General features: G+C 40.7%; 1 protein-coding gene across 1 annotated transcript in view; it reads right to left on the reverse strand.

The window, feature by feature from the left end:
* The window catches only part of LOC102809899 (phosphoribosylformylglycinamidine synthase-like), a 94785-nt gene that overhangs the window by 5862 nt on the left and 68345 nt on the right, over positions 1-20578 (reverse strand). The window contains exons 16-21 of the mRNA XM_085498175.1: positions 19969-20052; positions 15489-15644; positions 13412-13531; positions 11702-11853; positions 10223-10436; positions 365-565 (exon numbers count right to left, since the gene is read on the reverse strand). Of these exons, the coding sequence (XP_085354301.1) occupies positions 365-565; positions 10223-10436; positions 11702-11853; positions 13412-13531; positions 15489-15644; positions 19969-20052 (927 nt within the window). The remainder of the gene's footprint in view (positions 1-364; positions 566-10222; positions 10437-11701; positions 11854-13411; positions 13532-15488; positions 15645-19968; positions 20053-20578) is intronic.

Consider the following 20578-nt stretch of genomic DNA (forward strand, 5'->3'; position numbering starts at 1 on the left):
CCCCACAGTGTCATATTAAATCTACATACCTTGCCACAGACACTTAATTCCATTCAAAGTGGCACGATGAGAGATTCATTATTGATTTAGATTTTATACAATTAACATAAATTGCTAAAACTGTTGAAACACACTTCAATGGTAATCAATATGGTAATATGACAGAACCCCACACCCTTCCCGTGGCTTTCGAGATTACACAGCATTACTAGTGAACATAATTTCCATTCACAACGAAAGCCAAAAGGAGGGTGTGGGGTTCTGTCATATGGTAATCGATATGGTAATCAATATGATAATTAATTAATATGGTTATCAATATGGTGAACAAATTCAGATAGTTATAATTCCATCAATGACCAACCTTTGGCAGACCCACACACATCTGCATAGCTGAACCCTCCAACAAACACAACACCACGAAAGTGATCCAATGTGACTTTTGCCGTACATAAATCCTGCATGTTGACATCCCACACCTCAAATCCAGCCATGTAGAATGATGATATCATTTCTCTGTCACCATTGCTGCCTTCCTCACGTATAATTCCAACTTTAGGTTTGTCTGTAAACAAAAGCACTTATTTAAACTTGCACATGTCAGAGTAAGTAATCAAAGCTGTAATAAAAATTGTTGTCATAGCAATCTATGATTTTATTTAATTTGATACAAAAAATATGATTACCAAAGTTATTGATTATTAAGAAATCAATAATATCTAGAATGCATTGACATAGTTATTATAGTCACTATCAATTTTTGTTTATCTACTGCAGAGTAACATGCTGGTAGCACACATACAGATATACAGAGCCAAAGTATTAGTCCCCTTATCAGGCTGCAACCATGGGAATAAAGTCATCACCCACCAGTGCACTGTGCAGAGCTGACAAGCCAACCATGGGAATAAAGTCATCACCCACCAGTGCACTGTGCAGAGCTGACAAGTCAACCATGGGAATAAAGTCATCACCCACCAGTGCACTATGTAGAGCTGACAAGTCAACCATGGGAATAAAGCCATCACCCACCAGTGCATTATGTAGAGCTGACAAGTCAACCATGGGAATAAAGCCATCACCCACCATTGCACTGTGTAGAGCTGACAAGTCAACCATGGGAATAAAGCCATCACCCACCAGTGCACTATGTAGAGCTGACAAGTCAACCATGGGAATAAAGCCATCACCCACCATTGCACTGTGTAGAGCTGACAAGTCAACCATGGGAATAAAGCCATCACCCACCAGTGTACTGTGTAGAGCTGACAAGCCAACCATGGGAATAAAGCCATCACCTACCAGTGTACTGTGCAGAGCTGACAAGTCAACCATGGGAATAAAGCCATCACCCACCAGTGCACTATGTAGAGCTGACAAGCCAACCATGGGAATAAAGTCATCACCTACCAGTGCACTGTGTAGAGCTGACAAGTCAACCATGGGAATAAAGTCATCACCCACCATTGCACTGTGTAGAGCTGACAAGTCAACCATGGGAATAAAGCCATCACCCACCAGTGTACTGTGCAGAGCTGACAAGTCAACCATGGGAATAAAGTCATCACCTACCAGTGCACTGTGTAGAGCTGACAAGTCAACCATGGGAATAAAGTCATCACCTACCAGTGCACTATGTAGAGCTGACAAGTCAACCATGGGAATAAAGCCATCACCTACCAGTGCACTGTGTAGAGCTGACAAGTCAACCATGGGAATGAAGCCATCACCCACCAGTGTACTGTGTAGAGCTGACAAGTCAACCATGGGAATAAAGCCATCACCCACCAGTGTACTATGTAGAGCTGACAAGTCAACCATGGGAATAAAGTCATCACCTACCAGTGCACTGTGTAGAGCTGACAAGCCAACCATGGGAATAAAGTCATCACCCACCAGTGTACTGTGTAGAGCTGACAAGCCAACCATGGGAATAAAGCCATCACCCACCAGTGTACTATGTAGAGCTGACAAGTCAACCATGGGAATAAAGCCATCACCCACCAGTGTACTGTGTAGAGCTGACAAGTCAACCATGGGAATAAAGCCATCACCCACCAGTGTACTATGTAGAGCTGACAAGTCAACCATGGGAATAAAGCCATCACCCACCAGTGCACTATGTAGAGCTGACAAGTCAACCATGGAATAAAGCCATCACCTACCAGTGCACTGTGTAGAGCTGACAAGTCAACCATGGGAATAAAGCCATCACCTACCAGTGCACTGTGTAGAGCTGACAAGTCAACCATGGGAATAAAGTCATCACCCACCAGTGCACTGTGTAGAGCTGACAAGCCAACCATGGGAATAAAGCCATCACCCACCATTGCATTATGTAGAGCTGACAAGTCAACCATGGGAATAAAGCCATCACCTACCAGTGCACTGTGTAGAGCTGACAAGTCAACCATGGGAATAAAGTCATCACCTACCAGTGCACTGTGTAGAGCTGACAAGTCAACCATGGGAATAAAGTCATCACCCACCAGTGTACTGTGTAGAGCTGACAAGCCAACCATGGGAATAAAGCCATCACCCACCAGTGTACTATGTAGAGCTGACAAGTCAACCATGGGAATAAAGCCATCACCCACCAGTGTACTGTGTAGAGCTGACAAGTCAACCATGGGAATAAAGCCATCACCCACCAGTGTACTATGTAGAGCTGACAAGTCAACCATGGGAATAAAGCCATCACCCACCAGTGCACTATGTAGAGCTGACAAGTCAACCATGGAATAAAGCCATCACCTACCAGTGCACTGTGTAGAGCTGACAAGTCAACCATGGGAATAAAGCCATCACCTACCAGTGCACTGTGTAGAGCTGACAAGTCAACCATGGGAATAAAGTCATCACCCACCAGTGTACTGTGTAGAGCTGACAAGCCAACCATGGGAATAAAGTCATCACCCACCAGTGCACTGTGTAGAGCTGACAAGCCAACCATGGGAATAAAGTCATCACCCACCAGTGCACTGTGTAGAGCTGACAAGTCAACCATGGGAATAAAGTCATCACCTACCAGTGCACTGTGTAGAGCTGACAAGTCAACCATGGGAATAAAGTCATCACCCACCAGTGCACTGTGCAGAGCTGATAAGCCAACCATGGGAATAAAGTCATCACCCATCATTGCACTATGTAGAGCTGACAGGCCAACCATGGGAATAAAGTCATCACCCACCAGTGCACTGTGTAGAGCTGACAAGTCAACCATGGGAATAAAGTCATCACCCACCAGTGCACTGTGTAGAGCTGACAAGTCAACCATGGGAATAAAGCCATCACCCACCAGTGCACTATGTAGAGCTGATAAGCCAACCATGGGAATAAAGCCATCACCCACCAGTGTACTGTGTAGAGCTGACAAGTCAACCATGGGAATAAAGCCATCACCCACCAGTGCACTGTGTAGAGCTGACAAGTCAACCATGGGAATAAAGTCATCACCCACCAGTGCACTGTGTAGAGCTGACAAGCCAACCATGGGAATAAAGCCATCACCCACCATTGCACTATGTAGAGCTGACAAGTCAACCATGGGAATAAAGTCATCACCTACCAGTGCACTATGTAGAGCTGACAAGTCAACCATGGGAATAAAGCCATCACCCACCAGTGTACTGTGTAGAGCTGACAAGTCAACCATGGGAATAAAGCCATCACCCACCAGTGCACTGTGTAGAGCTGACAAGTCAACCATGGGAATAAAACCATCACCCACCAGTGCACTATGTAGAGCTGACAAGTCAACCATGGGAATAAAGTCATCACCCACCAGTGCACTGTGTAGAGCTGACAAGTCAACCATGGGAATAAAATCATCATCCACCAGTGTACTGTGTAGAGCTGACAAGCCAACCATGGGAATAAAGCCATCACCCACCAGTGTACTGTGTAGAGCTGACAAGCCAACCATGGGAATAAAGCCATCATCCACCAGTGCACTGTGTAGAGCTGACAAGCCAACCATGGGAATAAAGCCATCACCCACCAGTGTACTGTGTAGAGCTGACAAGCCAACCATGGGAATAAAGCCATCACTCACTAGTGTAGTGTGTAGAGCTGACAAGTCAACCATGGGAATAAAGCCATCACCCACCAGTGCACTGTGTAGAGCTGACAAGCCAACCATGGGAATAAAATCATCACCCACCATTGCACTGTGTAGAGCTGACAAGCCAACCATGGGAATAAAGCCATCACCCACCAGTGCACTGTGTAGAGCTGACAAGCCAACCATGGGAATAAAGCCATCACCCACCATTGCACTGTGTAGAGCTGACAAGCCAACCATGGGAATAAAGCCATCACCCACCAGTGCACTATGTAGAGCTGACAAGCCAACCATGGGAATAAAGCCATCACCCACCAGTGTACTGTGTAGAGCTGACAAGCCAACCATGGGAATAAAGCCATCACCCACCAGTGTACTGTGTAGAGCTGACAAGTCAACAATGGGAATAAAGTCATCACCCACCAGTGCACTGTGCAGAGCTGACAAGTCAACCATGGGAATAAAGTCATCACCCACCAGTGCACCGTGTAGAGCTGACAAGTCAACAATGGGAATAAAGCCATCACCCACCAGTGCACTGTGCAGAGCTGACAAGTCAACCATGGGAATAAAGCCATCACCCACCAGTGCACTGTGTAGAGCTGACAAGCCAACCATGGGAATAAAGCCATCACCCACCATTGCACTGTGTAGAGCTGACAAGCCAACCATGGGAATAAAGCCATCACCCACCAGTGCACTGTGTAGAGCTGACAAGTCAACCATGGGAATAAAGTCATCACCCACCAGTGCACTGTGTAGAGCTGACAAGCCAACCATGGGAATAAAGCCATCACCCACCATTGCACTATGCAGAGCTGACAAGTCAACCATGGGAATAAAGCCATCACCCACCAGTGCACTGTGTAGAGCTGACAAGTCAACCATGGGAATAAAGTCATCACCCACCAGTGCACTGTGTAGAGCTGACAAGCCAACCATGGGAATAAAGCCATCACCCACCATTGCACTATGTAGAGCTGACAAGTCAACCATGGGAATAAAGTCATCACCCACCAGTGCACTGTGTAGAGCTGACAAGCCAACCATGGGAATAAAGCCATCACCCACCATTGCACTATGCAGAGCTGACAAGTCAACCATGGGAATAAAGCCATCACCCACCAGTGCACTGTGTAGAGCTGACAAGTCAACCATGGGAATAAAGCCATCACCCACCAGTGTACTGTGTAGAGCTGACAAGTCAACCATGGGAATAAAGCCATCACCCACCAGTGCACTGTGTAGAGCTGACAAGCCAACCATGGGAATAAAGTCATCACTCACTAGTGCACTGTGTAGAGCTGACAAGCCAACCATGGGAATAAAGTCATCACCCACCAGTGCACTATGTAGAGCTGACAAGTCAACCATGGGAATAAAGCCATCACCCACCAGTGCACTATGCAGAGCTGACAAGTCAACCATGGGAATAAAGTCATCACCCACCAGTGCACTATGTAGAGCTGACAAGTCAACCATGGGAATAAAGCCATCACCCACCAGTGCACTATGTAGAGCTGACAAGTCAACCATGGGAATAAAACCATCACCCACCAGTGCACTGTGTAGAGCTGACAAGCCAACCATGGGAATAAAGTCATCACTCACTAGTGCACTGTGTAGAGCTGACAAGCCAACCATGGGAATAAAGCCACCACCCACCAGTGCACTATGTAGAGCTGACAAGTCAACCATGGGAATAAAGCCATCACCCACCAGTGCACTATGTAGAGCTGACAAGTCAACCATGGGAATAAAACCATCACCCACCAGTGCACTGTGTAGAGCTGACAAGCCAACCATGGGAATAAAGTCATCACTCACTAGTGCACTGTGTAGAGCTGACAAGCCAACCATGGGAATAAAGCCACCACCCACCAGTGCATTGTGTAGAGATGACAAGCCAACCATGGGAATAAAGTCATCACTCACTAGTGCACTGTGTAGAGCTGACAAGCCAACCATGGGAATAAAGCCACCACCCACCAGTGCACTGTGTAGAGCTGACAAGCCAACCATGGGAATAAAACCATCACCCACCAGTGTACTGTGTAGAGCTGACAAGCCAACCATGGGAATAAAATCATCACCCACCAGTGTACTGTGTAGAGCTGACAAGCCAACCATGGGAATAAAGCCATCACCCACCAGTGTACTGTGTAGAGCTGACAAGCCAACCATGGAATAAAATCATCACCTACCAGTGCACTATGTAGAGCTGACAAGCCAACCATGGGAATAAAGTCATCACCCACCAGTGTACTGTGTAGAGCTGACAAGTAAACCATGGGAATAAAGCCACCACCCACCAGTGCATTATGTAGAGCTGACAAGTCAACCATGGGAATAAAGCCATCACCCACCAGTGTACTGTGTAGAGCTGACAAGCCAACCATGTGAATAAAATCATCACCCACCAGTGTACTGTGTAGAGCTGACAAGCCAACCATGGGAATAAAGCCATCACCCACCAGTGTACTGTGTAGAGCTGACAAGCCAACCATGGGAATAAAGCCATCACCCACCAGTGCACTATGCAGAGCTGACAAGTCAACAATGGGAATAAAACCATCACCCACCAGTGCACTGTGTAGAGCTGACAAGCCAACCATGGGAATAAAGCCATCACCCCACCATTGCACTATGCAGAGCTGACAAGTCAACCATGGGAATAAAGCCATCACCCACCAGTGTACTGTGTAGAGCTGACAAGCCAACCATGGGAATAAAGCCATCACCCACCAGTGTACTGTGTAGAGCTGACAAGTCAACCATGGGAATAAAGTCATCACCCACCAGTGCACTGTGTAGAGCTGACAAGCCAACCATGGGAATAAAGTCATCACCTACCAGTGCACTGTGTAGAGCTGACAAGCCAACCATGGGAATAAAGTCATCACCCACCAGTGCACTATGCAGAGCTGACAAGTCAACCATGGGAATAAAGTCATCACCCACCATTGCACTGTGTAGAGCTGACAAGCCAACCATGGGAATAAAGCCATCACCCACCAGTGCACTGTGTAGAGCTGACAAGCCAACCATGGGAATAAAGCCATCACCCACCAGTGCACTATGCAGAGCTGACAAGTCAACCATGGGAATAAAGCCACCACCCACCAGTGCATTATGTAGAGCTGACAAGCCAACCATGGGAATAAAGCCATCACCCACCAGTGCACTGTGCAGAGCTGACAAGTCAACCATGGGAATAAAGCCATCACCCACCATTGCACTATGTAGAGCTGACAAGTCAACCATGGGAATAAAGTCATCACCCACCAGTGCACTGTGTAGAGCTGACAAGTCAACCATGGGAATAAAGCCATCACCCACCAGTGCACTATGTAGAGCTGACAAGTCAACCATGGGAATAAAGTCATCACCCACCAGTGCACTGTGTAGAGCTGACAAGTCAACCATGGGAATAAAGCCATCACCCACCAGTGCACTGTGTAGAGCTGACAAGCCAACCATGGGAATAAAGCCATCACCCACCAGTGTACTGTGTAGAGCTGACAAGCCAACCATGGGAATAAAGCCATCACCCACCAGTGCACTATGAAGAGCTGACAAGCCAACCATGGGAATAAAGTCATCACCCACCAGTGCACTGTGTAGAGCTGACAAGCCAACCATGGGAATAAAGCCATCACCCACCAGTGCACTATGCAGAGCTGACAAGTCAACCATGGGAATAAAGCCACCACCCACCAGTGCATTATGTAGAGCTGACAAGCCAACCATGGGAATAAAGCCATCACCCACCAGTGCACTATGTAGAGCTGACAAGCCAACCATGGGAATAAAGTCATCACCCACCAGTGCACTGTGTAGAGCTGACAAGCCAACCATGGGAATAAAGCCATCACCCACCAGTGCACTATGTAGAGCTGACAAGCCAACCATGGGAATAAAGTCATCACCCACCAGTGTACTGTGTAGAGCTGACAAGCCAATAATGGGAATAAAGCCATCACCCACCAGTGTACTGTGTAGAGCTGACAAGTCAACCATGGGAATAAAGCCATCACCCACTAGTGCACTATGAAGAGCTGACAAGCCAATAATGGGAATAAAGCCATCACCCACCAGTGCACTGTGTAGAGCTGACAAGCCAACCATGGGAATAAAGTCATCACCCACCAGTGCACTATGAAGAGCTGACAAGCCAACCATGGAATAAAGCCATCACCCATCAGTGCATTATGTAGAGCTGACAAGTCAACCATGGGAATAATGCCATCACCCACCAGTGCATTATGTAGAGCTGACAAGTCAACCATGGGAATAAAGCCATCACCCACCATTGCATTATGTAGAGCTGACAAGCCAACCATGGGAATAAAGCCGTCACCCACCAGTGTACTGTGTAGAGCTGACAAGCCAACCATGGGAATGAAGTCATCACCCACCATTGCACTGTGCAGAGCTGACAAGTCAACCATGGGAATAAAGCCACCACCCACCAGTGCATTATGTAGAGCTGACAAGTCAACCATGGGAATAATGCCATCACCCACCAGTGCATTATGTAGAGCTGACAAGCCAACCATGGGAATAAAGCCATCACCCACCAGTGTACTGTGTAGAGCTGACAAGCCAACCATGGGAATAAAGTCATCACCCACCAGTGCACTGTGTAGAGCTGACAAGCCAACCATGGGAATGAAGTCATCACCCACCAGTGTACTATGTAGAGCTGACAAGTCAACCATGGGAATAAAATCATCACCCACCAGTGCATTATGTAGAGCTGACAAGTCAACCATGGGAATAAAGTCATCACCCACCAGTGCACTGTGTAGAGCTGACAAGCCAACCATGGGAATAAAGTCATCACCCACCAGTGTACTGTGCATAGCTGACAAGTCAACCATGGGAATAAAGTCATCACCCACCAGTGCACTGTGCAGAGCTGACAAGCCAACCATGGGAATAAAGCCATCACCCACCAGTGCACTATGTAGAGCTGACAAGTCAACCATGGGAATAAAGCCATCACCCACCAGTGCACTATGTAGAGCTGACAAGTCAACCATGGGAATAAAGCCATCACCCACCAGTGCACTGTGCAGAGCTGACAAGCCAACCATGGGAATAAAATCATCACCCACCAGTGCACTGTGCATAGCTGACAAGTCAACCATGGGAATAAAGCCATCACCCACCAGTGCACTGTGTAGAGCTGACAAGCCAACCATGGGAATAAAGCCATCACCCACCAGTGCACTGTGTAGAGCTGACAAGTCAACCATGGGAATAAAGCCATCACCCACCAGTGCACTGTGTAGAGCTGACAAGTCAACCATGGGAATAAAGCCCTCACCCACCAGTGCATTATGTAGAGCTGACAAGTCAACCATGGGAATAAAGCCATCACCCACCAGTGCACTGTGTAGAGCTGACAAGTCAACCATGGGAATAAAGCCATCACCCACCAGTGCATTATGTAGAGCTGACAAGTCAACCATGGGAATAAAATCATCACCCACCAGTGCACTGTGCATAGCTGACAAGTCAACCATGGGAATAAAGTCATCACCCACCAGTGCACTGTGCAGAGCTGACAAGCCAACCATGGGAATAAAGCCATCACCCACCAGTGCACTATGTAGAGCTGACAAGTCAACCATGGGAATAAAGCCATCACCCACCAGTGCACTATGTAGAGCTGACAAGTCAACCATGGGAATAAAGCCATCACCCACCAGTGCACTATGTAGAGCTGACAAGTCAACCATGGGAATAAAGCCATCACCCACCAGTGCACTATGTAGAGCTGACAAGTCAACCATGGGAATAAAGCCATCACCCACCAGTGCACTGTGCAGAGCTGACAAGTCAACCATGGGAATAAAGCCATCACCCACCAGTGCACTGTGCAGAGCTGACAAGTCAACCATGGGAATAAAGCCATCACCCACCAGTGCACTGTGTAGAGCTGACAAGTCAACCATGGGAATAAAGCCATCACCCACCAGTGCACTGTGCAGATGTGCCATCAAGCCATACATTATGATTGTGAAAATACAAAAAAAATGAACTTTTCCAAGTTACACTGATCGCTTGATATTTTGAATTCAGAAATAGGAAAATAAAACTGAAAATCTTTTTAAATATTATGTTTATTTCATGAACACCAATATTACTTACTAGAGAGATTTTTCAAGATGGCTGGCATAACAGATGGATCAAAACTCATTTTATAGAGTGGTGCTGTTCTATTTCCAAAATTAGTTTCTTCTTCTTCCACACACTGTGGATTTGACTGTAACCTCTCAAGACGAAAACTTGTCTCCTCCCATATACGTCTCAATTCTGTCGTCTTTTCTTCAAGAACTTTCTTGTCATCAACAGAAACACAAACCTTTTGGGTTTAAGTTATCATTTATATTATTTACAAGATGCAGTGAATGCAACAAATATACAGTATTTGGTAACATTTGCATAAAACTCTTCAACAGACTCTATAAACACCACACAGGGTAATTCAGATATTTCAGTACAAAAACAAATGCCTCATCTCAGAAAAATGTGCTGCATTTAGACGTGAATAGATTCATAAAACATACAAGATAACAGAAAATCTTAGCTGGCTTTTGCTAGTATTTTGTACAAGTGTCTGTCAAAAATTAATGATTCACTGAGACAAATATGAACTGCTTTATTATATTCATTGTGTGACGACTGTATTATTTGAAAAGTAAAAAAATGCCTTCTATAAATAACTATCATGTTGGAAGCTCTGCCTTGTATGCAAATCAACTTAAATAGTTAGTTAGTGTCCAGTGGAGAGAGAAGTCAACAGTACTGTTGCCTCCTGAGAATCAACGTCTTCAAACAGTGCAATCTTTGTTTTGTCGAAGTGCGTTTTTAAAATTAGTATTATAAAAGCTCTATCATTCTGTTCTAATAGCTGAAACAAATTTCTCCAAATTTTTATTTTCATTTGTCGAATGAACTGCTTGTCAAATACAGAATACATATTTTTGAGTACAATTTTCACTTCAAAATGTGGATCCAATGTTTTGCTTTTTAGGTATTGTTTTTGATTTGATAACTTTGGAATAAACAGATTCTCTATTGACTTCAGATCTTGATCAAAAGTTTGGCACCCAATTCATAGGAGTGCTTATATTGATTTTCTGACATCTTGTTTTTAGTAAAGATTTTATTGGTAGGTTAGCAAATGTGTATCAGATTGTGCAAAAACACTCTCCATGAGTTGGTCATGAAACCTAGTCTAGTATTCCCATGGGATTTGGGAGATACATTACCAATGATATTATTACAAGATAAATGACTTGCTTCATTGAACACATAAAACAATGCATATCCCCACTGAGATCAGTGACCTTTGAATGTATCGCCAGTGATCAGTCAAGTAGAAACAGTCAAAATATTTTATCAGATTTTCTCAATTTTTGTACGATATTTTCATCCGTCATAATAAGGGAAGACCAAGTTTGATAAAGTTTGGAATAGAATTAGTAAAGTTATTGTGCACACAATAGCGGTAACGACGCTGGACAGAAATGTTTCCCTTAATATACCCTTCCCTACCATCTTTGATGATACAGGGAATAAAATCAACCAATAACATGTTCCTTAGATTGTTTAATATTGTCTGACCTTTGCACTTTGGCCTTGACCCTGTGAACTTCCAATGATATGACATGGTACATTCTGTGATTTGTAACTTTTTATCACACTATCAACATTCTCTTCTTGTGCTTCAATTATCAAACCAAGCTCTTCAGAAAATAACAGCTCTGTGACACTCACTGTAATAAAATAACAGCTCTGTGACACTCACTGTAATAAAATAACAGCTCTGTGATACTCACTGTAATAAAATAACAGCTCTTTGACTCTCACTGTAATAAAATAACAGCTCTGTGATACTCACTGTAATAAAAAATAACAGCTCTGTGACACTCACTGTAATAAAATAACAGCTCTGTGACACTCACTGTAATAAAATAACAGCTCTGTGATACTCACTGTAATAAAATAACAGCTCTGTGACTCTCACTGTAATAAAATAACAGCTCTGTGATACTCGCTGTAATAAAATAACAGCTCTGTGATACTCACTGTAATAAAATAACAGCTCTGTGACTCTCACTGTAATAAAATAACAGCTCTGTGATACTCACTGTAATAAAATAACAGCTCTGTGACACTCACTGTAATAAAATAACAGCTCTGTGACACTCACTGTAATAAAATAACAGCTCTGTGACACTCGCTGTAATAAAATAACAGCTCTGTGATACTCCCTGTAATAAAATAACAGCTCTGTGACACTCACTGTAATAAAATAACAGCTCTGTGACACTCACTGTAATAAAATAACAGCTCTGTGACACTCACTGTAATAAAATAACAGCTCTGTGACACTCACTGTAATAAAATAACAGCTCTGTGACACTCACTGTAATAAAATAACAGCTCTGTGACACTCACTGTAATAAAATAACAGCTCTGTGACACTCACTGTAATAAAATAACAGCTCTGTGACACTCACTGTAATAAAATAACAGCTCTGTGACACTCACTGCAATAAAATAACAGCTCTGTGACACTCACTGTAATAAAATAACAGCTCTGTGACTCTCACTGTAATAAAATAACAGCTCTGTGACACTCACTGTAATAAAATAACAGCTCTGTGACACTCACTGTAATAAAATAACAGCTCTGTGATACTCACTGTAATAAAATAACAGCTCTGTGACACTCACTGTAATAAAATAACAGCTCTGTAATAAAAAAATCTGTCTTCATCCATCTCCTTTACAAAGTTGTAGATAACTGGCTTTTTAGTCTATCCTTTTACTACATTTATCTAATAGACATATCTTAGAAATCATATTACTAACATCTAGTTCTCATAATCACTAGTCTTCCTTCTCTCCACTTATTTCTATGTCTAACAAATGTTTTATTTCAGCCATATCTTGAAAATTTCTTGTTACACCAATATTAAACTTTGTTAGAATTCATGGTGATTAATCAGATTAACATATTTGAAGATGGTCAGATAAAATTGTAACCACAAATAGAAGACAATTTTAAGTGAAATTTAATCAGGAGCACATACCAAAGTCAAACTTGGTTATTATTAATATTAGTTATTGTAATCACACAAAAAATGTGATGATAGATTCAACGACAGTGACAAGGAAAGACATTTTCCCCTCATAAACCTTGCCTTTCATTCAAGATGATACAGACAAACTGAAAATCTTATATGGCTAACTGGAAAATATTGTAATAAGGGAGACAAATAAGTGATATACGATGCATTCATTATTATTGATGTATGATATACTTACCTGAATTTTTACTTGTATTGAAATTGATATCCATGCCACAATTGCCAGCAAACGCCATTTCTAATATACATGTAATTAGGCCACCATCACTGATATCATGACCAGCTGTGAGTAAACGATCTAAAGACAGAAAAATAGCATAATTACCAATCTGACTAAAATAACAATATGTTAACCCAATCATCCAGAGGGAGTACACATTTGAATATATATATATGAGAATCAGTGAAAGCATGAACTTTGAACCAGTAAAAATTATACATGTATATAACATTGTTTTTTTCTTGTCTAGATGATTCAACATTTATAGAATCCAGATTTTCATCATTCATAAGTTTTAATATTTTCCAATTTTGTCTTCAAAGGAAATGAGCAAATTATAAAACATTATTTTTTCTATGTTGCCATAGCTATTTGAATACAACAGTTTGATAATAGGTGGAATGTAATCAGTAATAGGTAACTGTAAACTCCAAAGGGTCAAGTCAAAATAATGCTCTGAGGAAATTGATATCTCACTTCAACTACACACAATTATCCAATGGTGTCTGCTCTGTATCAATAGCTTATCATTGCTAGAACACATCTCAAAAAAAAAACAAGCAGCCTGTCGGCTGAGATAGCTCCGCTGTTAGCAATGCACATGGCAATTAAAGAACAGAAGATATCATTAGAAAATGAACAAATCTGAAAGAGGTCCACATGTAGTACCTATATGTATAATATATCAAAGCAATTGGACTTGCGGTTTTCAACAAGAAGTCGAAAATATCACTTTTTACCAAAAATTACAAAAATATTCATCAAAATTAGAGAATTAAAGATATCATTATGAAATGAACAAATCTGAGAGAGGTCCACATGTAGTACCTATATATGTAATATCAAAGCAATTGGACTTGCGGTTTTCAACAAGAAGTCGAAAATATCACTTTTTACCAAAAATTACAAAAATATTCACCAAAATTAGAGAATTAAAGATATCATTACAAAATGAACAAATCTGAGAGAGGTCCACATGTAGTACCTATATATGTAGTATCAAAGCAATTGCACTTGCGGTTTTCAACAAGAAGTCGAAAATATCACTTTTTACTAAAAATGACAAAAATATTCACCAAAATTAGAGAATTGAAGATATCATCATAAAATGAACAAATCTGAGAGAGGTCTACCCAAGGTACATATACACCAAGTATCAAAGCATTCAGGCTTGTATTTTTTAAGAAGAAGTCGAAAAAGTAAAACATTGACACGGACGACGACGACGACGACGGACAATCACTCATATGATAAGCTCCGCTCGACAAAGTCGACAGCGGAGCTAAAAAACAATGGTTGTTTTAGAGAAGTTCCATCATAACCTAATTGTGTTTATATGAAAATCATCATTAATTTGATATTGTCTGGCATAGCTGTAAAAGTGTTGTTATTTTGTGTAAATGAAGAATGGGCTGGGGATCTAATGAACAGAAAAAACAATTTGGTTGTACACCTGGTTCATACAAGTACAATCATAGCCAACTGTTGCACACCAATGACCTGCTTAGCTCAGTTTAGAGCAGATTTAAAATTGAGGTGGAATATATACATTACAGGCATGTTACATATAACATGACTCAATACCACATTGGTGCACCTTGCAACTGCAAGCAGAAGTGCACCACACCAAAGTAACCACTTCCGCAAAAACATTAATCCAAATGGCTTGTTATGTACTTACACTCTAGCTTTCATCACAAGATAGCTACTTCTCGGAAATCTTTGTGATTCTGCAAACACAATTATTGTCATTTGTGTCATTGCCGAAACACCTCTCTGACAGACAATGACAGATTCAATAAAGTTTTTGGAATTGTGTGTTGGTAGTTCAGCAGAATGGCATGCCAGAACCACTGCAGTTGAATGCTAGGAACAAAAATGTGATTTCACAAATTTGACATCACTTCTTGGCTGCATTTATTGAGATACATAGTTTTCACTGATGACCATATGGGTCTACTTGTCAGTTGATTGTTGTTTTGTGTTCTTGGACTTGTCATTATGAATGGGGTTTAATGCTAATTGTACTTCTTACCTTTGATAAGTTGCTGAGTGACATTAAATGCTTTGACCAAAAGTTGTGGTTCATCCAAGTCAGGTGAAACATTACCAAGTTGATTGTAACACTGAGCCAAAGCTGTCCCACCTAATCTATGGTGACCACCACTAATATCAACCCATATCAAGGCACCTGAAATAAACAATACATACTTGTTAGGAACAATTTGTTGTCAAGTTCATTACTCTATTCATCTGATACTCGCATCATGTCAAGTTCATTACTCTATTCATCTGACACTCGCATTGTGTCAAGTTTATTACTCTATTCATCTGACACTCACATCGTGTCAAGTTCATTACTCTATTCATCTGACACTCACATCATGTCAAGTTTATTACTCTATTCATCTGACACTCACATCATGTCAAGTTCAATACTCTATTCATCTGACACTCACATCACGTCAAGTTCATTACTCTATTCATCTGACTCACACCATGTCAAGTTCATTACTCTATTCATCTGACACTCACATCATGTCAAGTTCATTACTCTATTCATCTGACACTCACATCATGTCAAGTTCAATACTCTATTCATCTGACACTCACATCACGTCAAGTTCATTACTCTATTCATCTGACTCACATCATGTCAAGTTCATTACTCTATTCATCTGACACTCACATAGTGTCAAGTTCATTACTCTATTCATCTGACACTCACATCGTGTCAAGTTCATTACTCTATTCATCTGACACTCACATCGTGTCAAGTTCATTACTCTATTCATCTGACACTCACATCGTGTCAAGTTCATTACTCTATTCATCTGACACTCATCATGTCAAGTTCATTACTCTATTCATCTGACACTCACATCATGTCAAGTTCATTACTCTATTCATCTGACACTCACATCATGTCAGTTCATTACTCTATTCATCTGACACTCACATCATGTCAAGTTCATTACTCTATTCATCTGACACTCACATCATGTCAAGTTCATTACTCTATTCATCTGACACTCACATCATGTCAAGTTCATTACTCTATTCATCTGACACTCACATCGTGTCAAGTTTATTACTCTATTCATCTGACACTCACATCATGTCAAGTTCATTACTCTATTCATCTGACACTCACATCATGTCAAGTTCATTACTCTATTCATCTGACACTCATGTCAAGTTCATTACTCTATTCATCTGACACTCACATCGTGTCAAGTTCATTACTCTATTCATCTGACACTCATCATGTCAAGTTCATTACTCTATTCATCTGACACTCGCATCATGTCAGTTCATTACTCTATTCATCTGACACTCACATCATGTCAAGTTCAATACTCTATTCATCTGACACTCAACATCACGTCAAGTTCATTACTCTATTCATCTGACTCACATCATGTCAAGTTCATTACTCTATTCATCTGACACTCACATCATGTCAAGTTTATTACTCTATTCATCTGACACTCACATCGTGTCAAGTTCATTACTCTATTCATCTGACACTCATGTCAAGTTCATTACTCTATTCATCTGACACTCACATCATGTCAAGTTTATTACTCTATTCATCTGACACTCACATCACGTCAAGTTTATTACTCTATTCATCTGACACTCACATTGTGTCAAGTTCATTACTCTATTCATCTGACACTCACATCATGTCAAGTTCATTACTCTATTCATCTGACACTCGCATCATGTCAAGTTTATTACTCTATTCATCTGACACTCACATCGTGTCAAGTTTATTACTCTATTCATCTGACACTCACATCATGTCAAGTTCATTACTCTATTCATCTGACACTCACATCATGTCAAGTTCATTACTCTATTCATCTGACACTCGCATTGTGTCAAGTTTATTACTCTATTCATCTGACACTCACATCGTGTCAAGTTTATTACTCTATTCATCTGACACTCACATGTCAAGTTTATTACTCTATTCATCTGACACTCGCATGTCAAGTTTATTACTCTATTCATCTGACACTCGCATTGTGTCAAGTTTATTACTCTATTCATCTGACACTCACATCGTGTCAAGTTTATTACTCTATTCATCTGACACTCACATGTCAAGTTTATTACTCTATTCATCTGACACTCACATCATGTCAAGTTTATTACTCTATTCATCTGACACTCACATCATGTCAAGTTCAATACTCTATTCATCTGACACTCACATCATGTCAAGTTTATTACTCTATTCATCTGACACTCGCATCATGTCAGTTCAATACTCTATTCATCTGACACTCACATGTCAAGTTTATTACTCTATTCATCTGACACTCGCATCATGTCAGTTCAATACTCTATTCATCTGACACTCACATGTCAAGTTTATTACTCTATTCATCTGACACTCACATCATGTCAAGTTCAATACTCTATTCATCTGACACTCACATCATGTCAAGTTTATTACTCTATTCATCTGACACTCACATCATGTCAAGTTCAATACTCTATTCATCTGACACTCACATCATGTCAAGTTTATTACTCTATTCATCTGACACTCGCATCATGTCAGTTCAATACTCTATTCATCTGACACTCACATCACGTCAAGTTTATTACTCTATTCATCTGACACTCACATCATGTCAAGTTCATTACTCTATTCATCTGACACTCATGTCAAGTTCATTACTCTATTCATCTGACACTCACATCATGTCAAGTTTATTACTCTATTCATCTGACACTCACATAGTGTCAAGTTCATTACTCTATTCATCTGACACTCATGTCAAGTTCATTACTCTATTCATCTGACACTCACATCATGTCAAGTTTATTACTCTATTCATCTGACACTCACATCATGTCAAGTTCATTACTCTATTCATCTGACACTCACATAGTGTCAAGTTCATTACTCTATTCATCTGACACTCACATCATGTCAAGTTCATTACTCTATTCATCTGACACTCACATCATGTCAAGTTCATTACTCTATTCATCTGACACTCACATCATGTCAAGTTCATTACTCTATTCATCTGACACTCACATCATGTCAAGTTCATTACTCTATTCATCTGACACTCACATCATGTCAAGTTCATTACTCTATTCATCTGACACTCACATCATGTCAGTTCATTACTCTATTCATCTGACACTCACATCATGTCAAGTTTATTACTCTATTCATCTGACACTCACATCATGTCAAGTTTATTACTCTATTCATCTGACACTCACATAGTGTCAAGTTCATTACTCTATTCATCTGACACTCACATCATGTCAAGTTCATTACTCTATTCATCTGACACTCACATCATGTCAGTTCATTACTCTATTCATCTGACACTCACATCATGTCAAGTTTATTACTCTATTCATCTGACACTCACATCATGTCAAGTTTATTACTCTATTCATCTGACACTCACATAGTGTCAAGTTCATTACTCTATTCATCTGACACTCACATCATGTCAAGTTTATTACTCTATTCATCTGACACTCATGTCAAGTTCATTACTCTATTCATCTGACACTCACATCATGTCAAGTTCATTACTCTATTCATCTGACACTCACATCATGTCAAGTTCATTACTCTATTCATCTGACACTCACATCATGTCAGTTCATTACTCTATTCATCTGACACTCGCATCATGTCAGTTCATTACTCTATTCATCTGACACTCATGTCAAGTTCATTACTCTATTCATCTGACACTCACATCATGTCAAGTTTATTACTCTATTCATCTGACACTCACATCATGTCAAGTTCATTACTCTATTCATCTGACACTCACATAGTGTCAAGTTCATTACTCTATTCATCTGACACTCACATCATGTCAAGTTTATTACTCTATTCATCTGACACTCACATCATGTCAAGTTCATTACTCTATTCATCTGACACTCATGTCAAGTTCATTACTCTATTCATCTGACACTCACATCATGTCAAGTTTATTACTCTATTCATCTGACACTCACATAGTGTCAAGTTCATTACTCTATTCATCTGACACTCACATCATGTCAAGTTTATTACTCTATTCATCTGACACTCACATGTCAAGTTTATTACTCTATTCATCTGACACTCACATCATGTCAAGTTCATTACTCTATTCATCTGACACTCACATCATGTCAAGTTCATTACTCTATTCATCTGACACTCACATCATGTCAAGTTCAATACTCTATTCATCTGACACTCACATCATGTCAAGTCAACAACAGCTTTCTATTGTTTTATTTGCTCTATTCCATTCACACTGTAATAGGTTTTGACCAGTGTTATTGTGTCACACCAAACACAACTTCAAATCCACATATAAAATGCTTTGTCAGTAACATTATCATTAATAATCATTATTTTTTTCTTACTCTATATAACAGCTTCTCACAAACTAGACATTACTTCATTGTAAGTGTGCAGAAATTCATCAACAGCATTTACAGCAGAAAATTTTAAACAATGTTACCTTTGCCATTAATGCATTTCAAATCAGGGGTGATTGTTGCAGTGATATCAGGACATCCAACATATGCAGATATTACAATTGTACCTGCAATGAAATCAATAATCAAATCAGGGGTGATTGTTGCAGTGATATCAGGACATCCAACATATGCAGATATTACAATTGTACCTGCAATGAAATCAATAATCAAATAATCAGGGGTGATTGTTGCAGTGATATCAGGACATCCAACATATGCAGATATTACAAGAGTACCTGCAATGAAATCAATAATCAAATAATCAGGGGTGATTGTTGCGGTGATATCAGGACATCCAACATATGCAGATATTACAATTGTACCTGCAATGAAATCAATAATCAAATAATCAGGGGTGATTGTTGCAGTGATATCAGGACATCCAACATATGCAGATATTACAATTGTACCTGCAATGAAATCAATAATCAAATAATCAGGGGTGATTGTTGCAGTGATATCAGGACATCCAACATATGCAGATATTACAAGAGTACCTGCAATGAAATCAATAATCAAATAATCAGGGGTGATTGTTGCAGTGATATCAGGACATCCAACATATGCAGATATTACAAGAGTACCTGCAAT

This window comes from Saccoglossus kowalevskii, chromosome 4 (assembly GCF_978046115.1).
Source record: "Saccoglossus kowalevskii chromosome 4, keSacKowa6.1, whole genome shotgun sequence".
NCBI classification, from domain to species: Eukaryota; Metazoa; Hemichordata; class Enteropneusta; family Harrimaniidae; genus Saccoglossus; species Saccoglossus kowalevskii.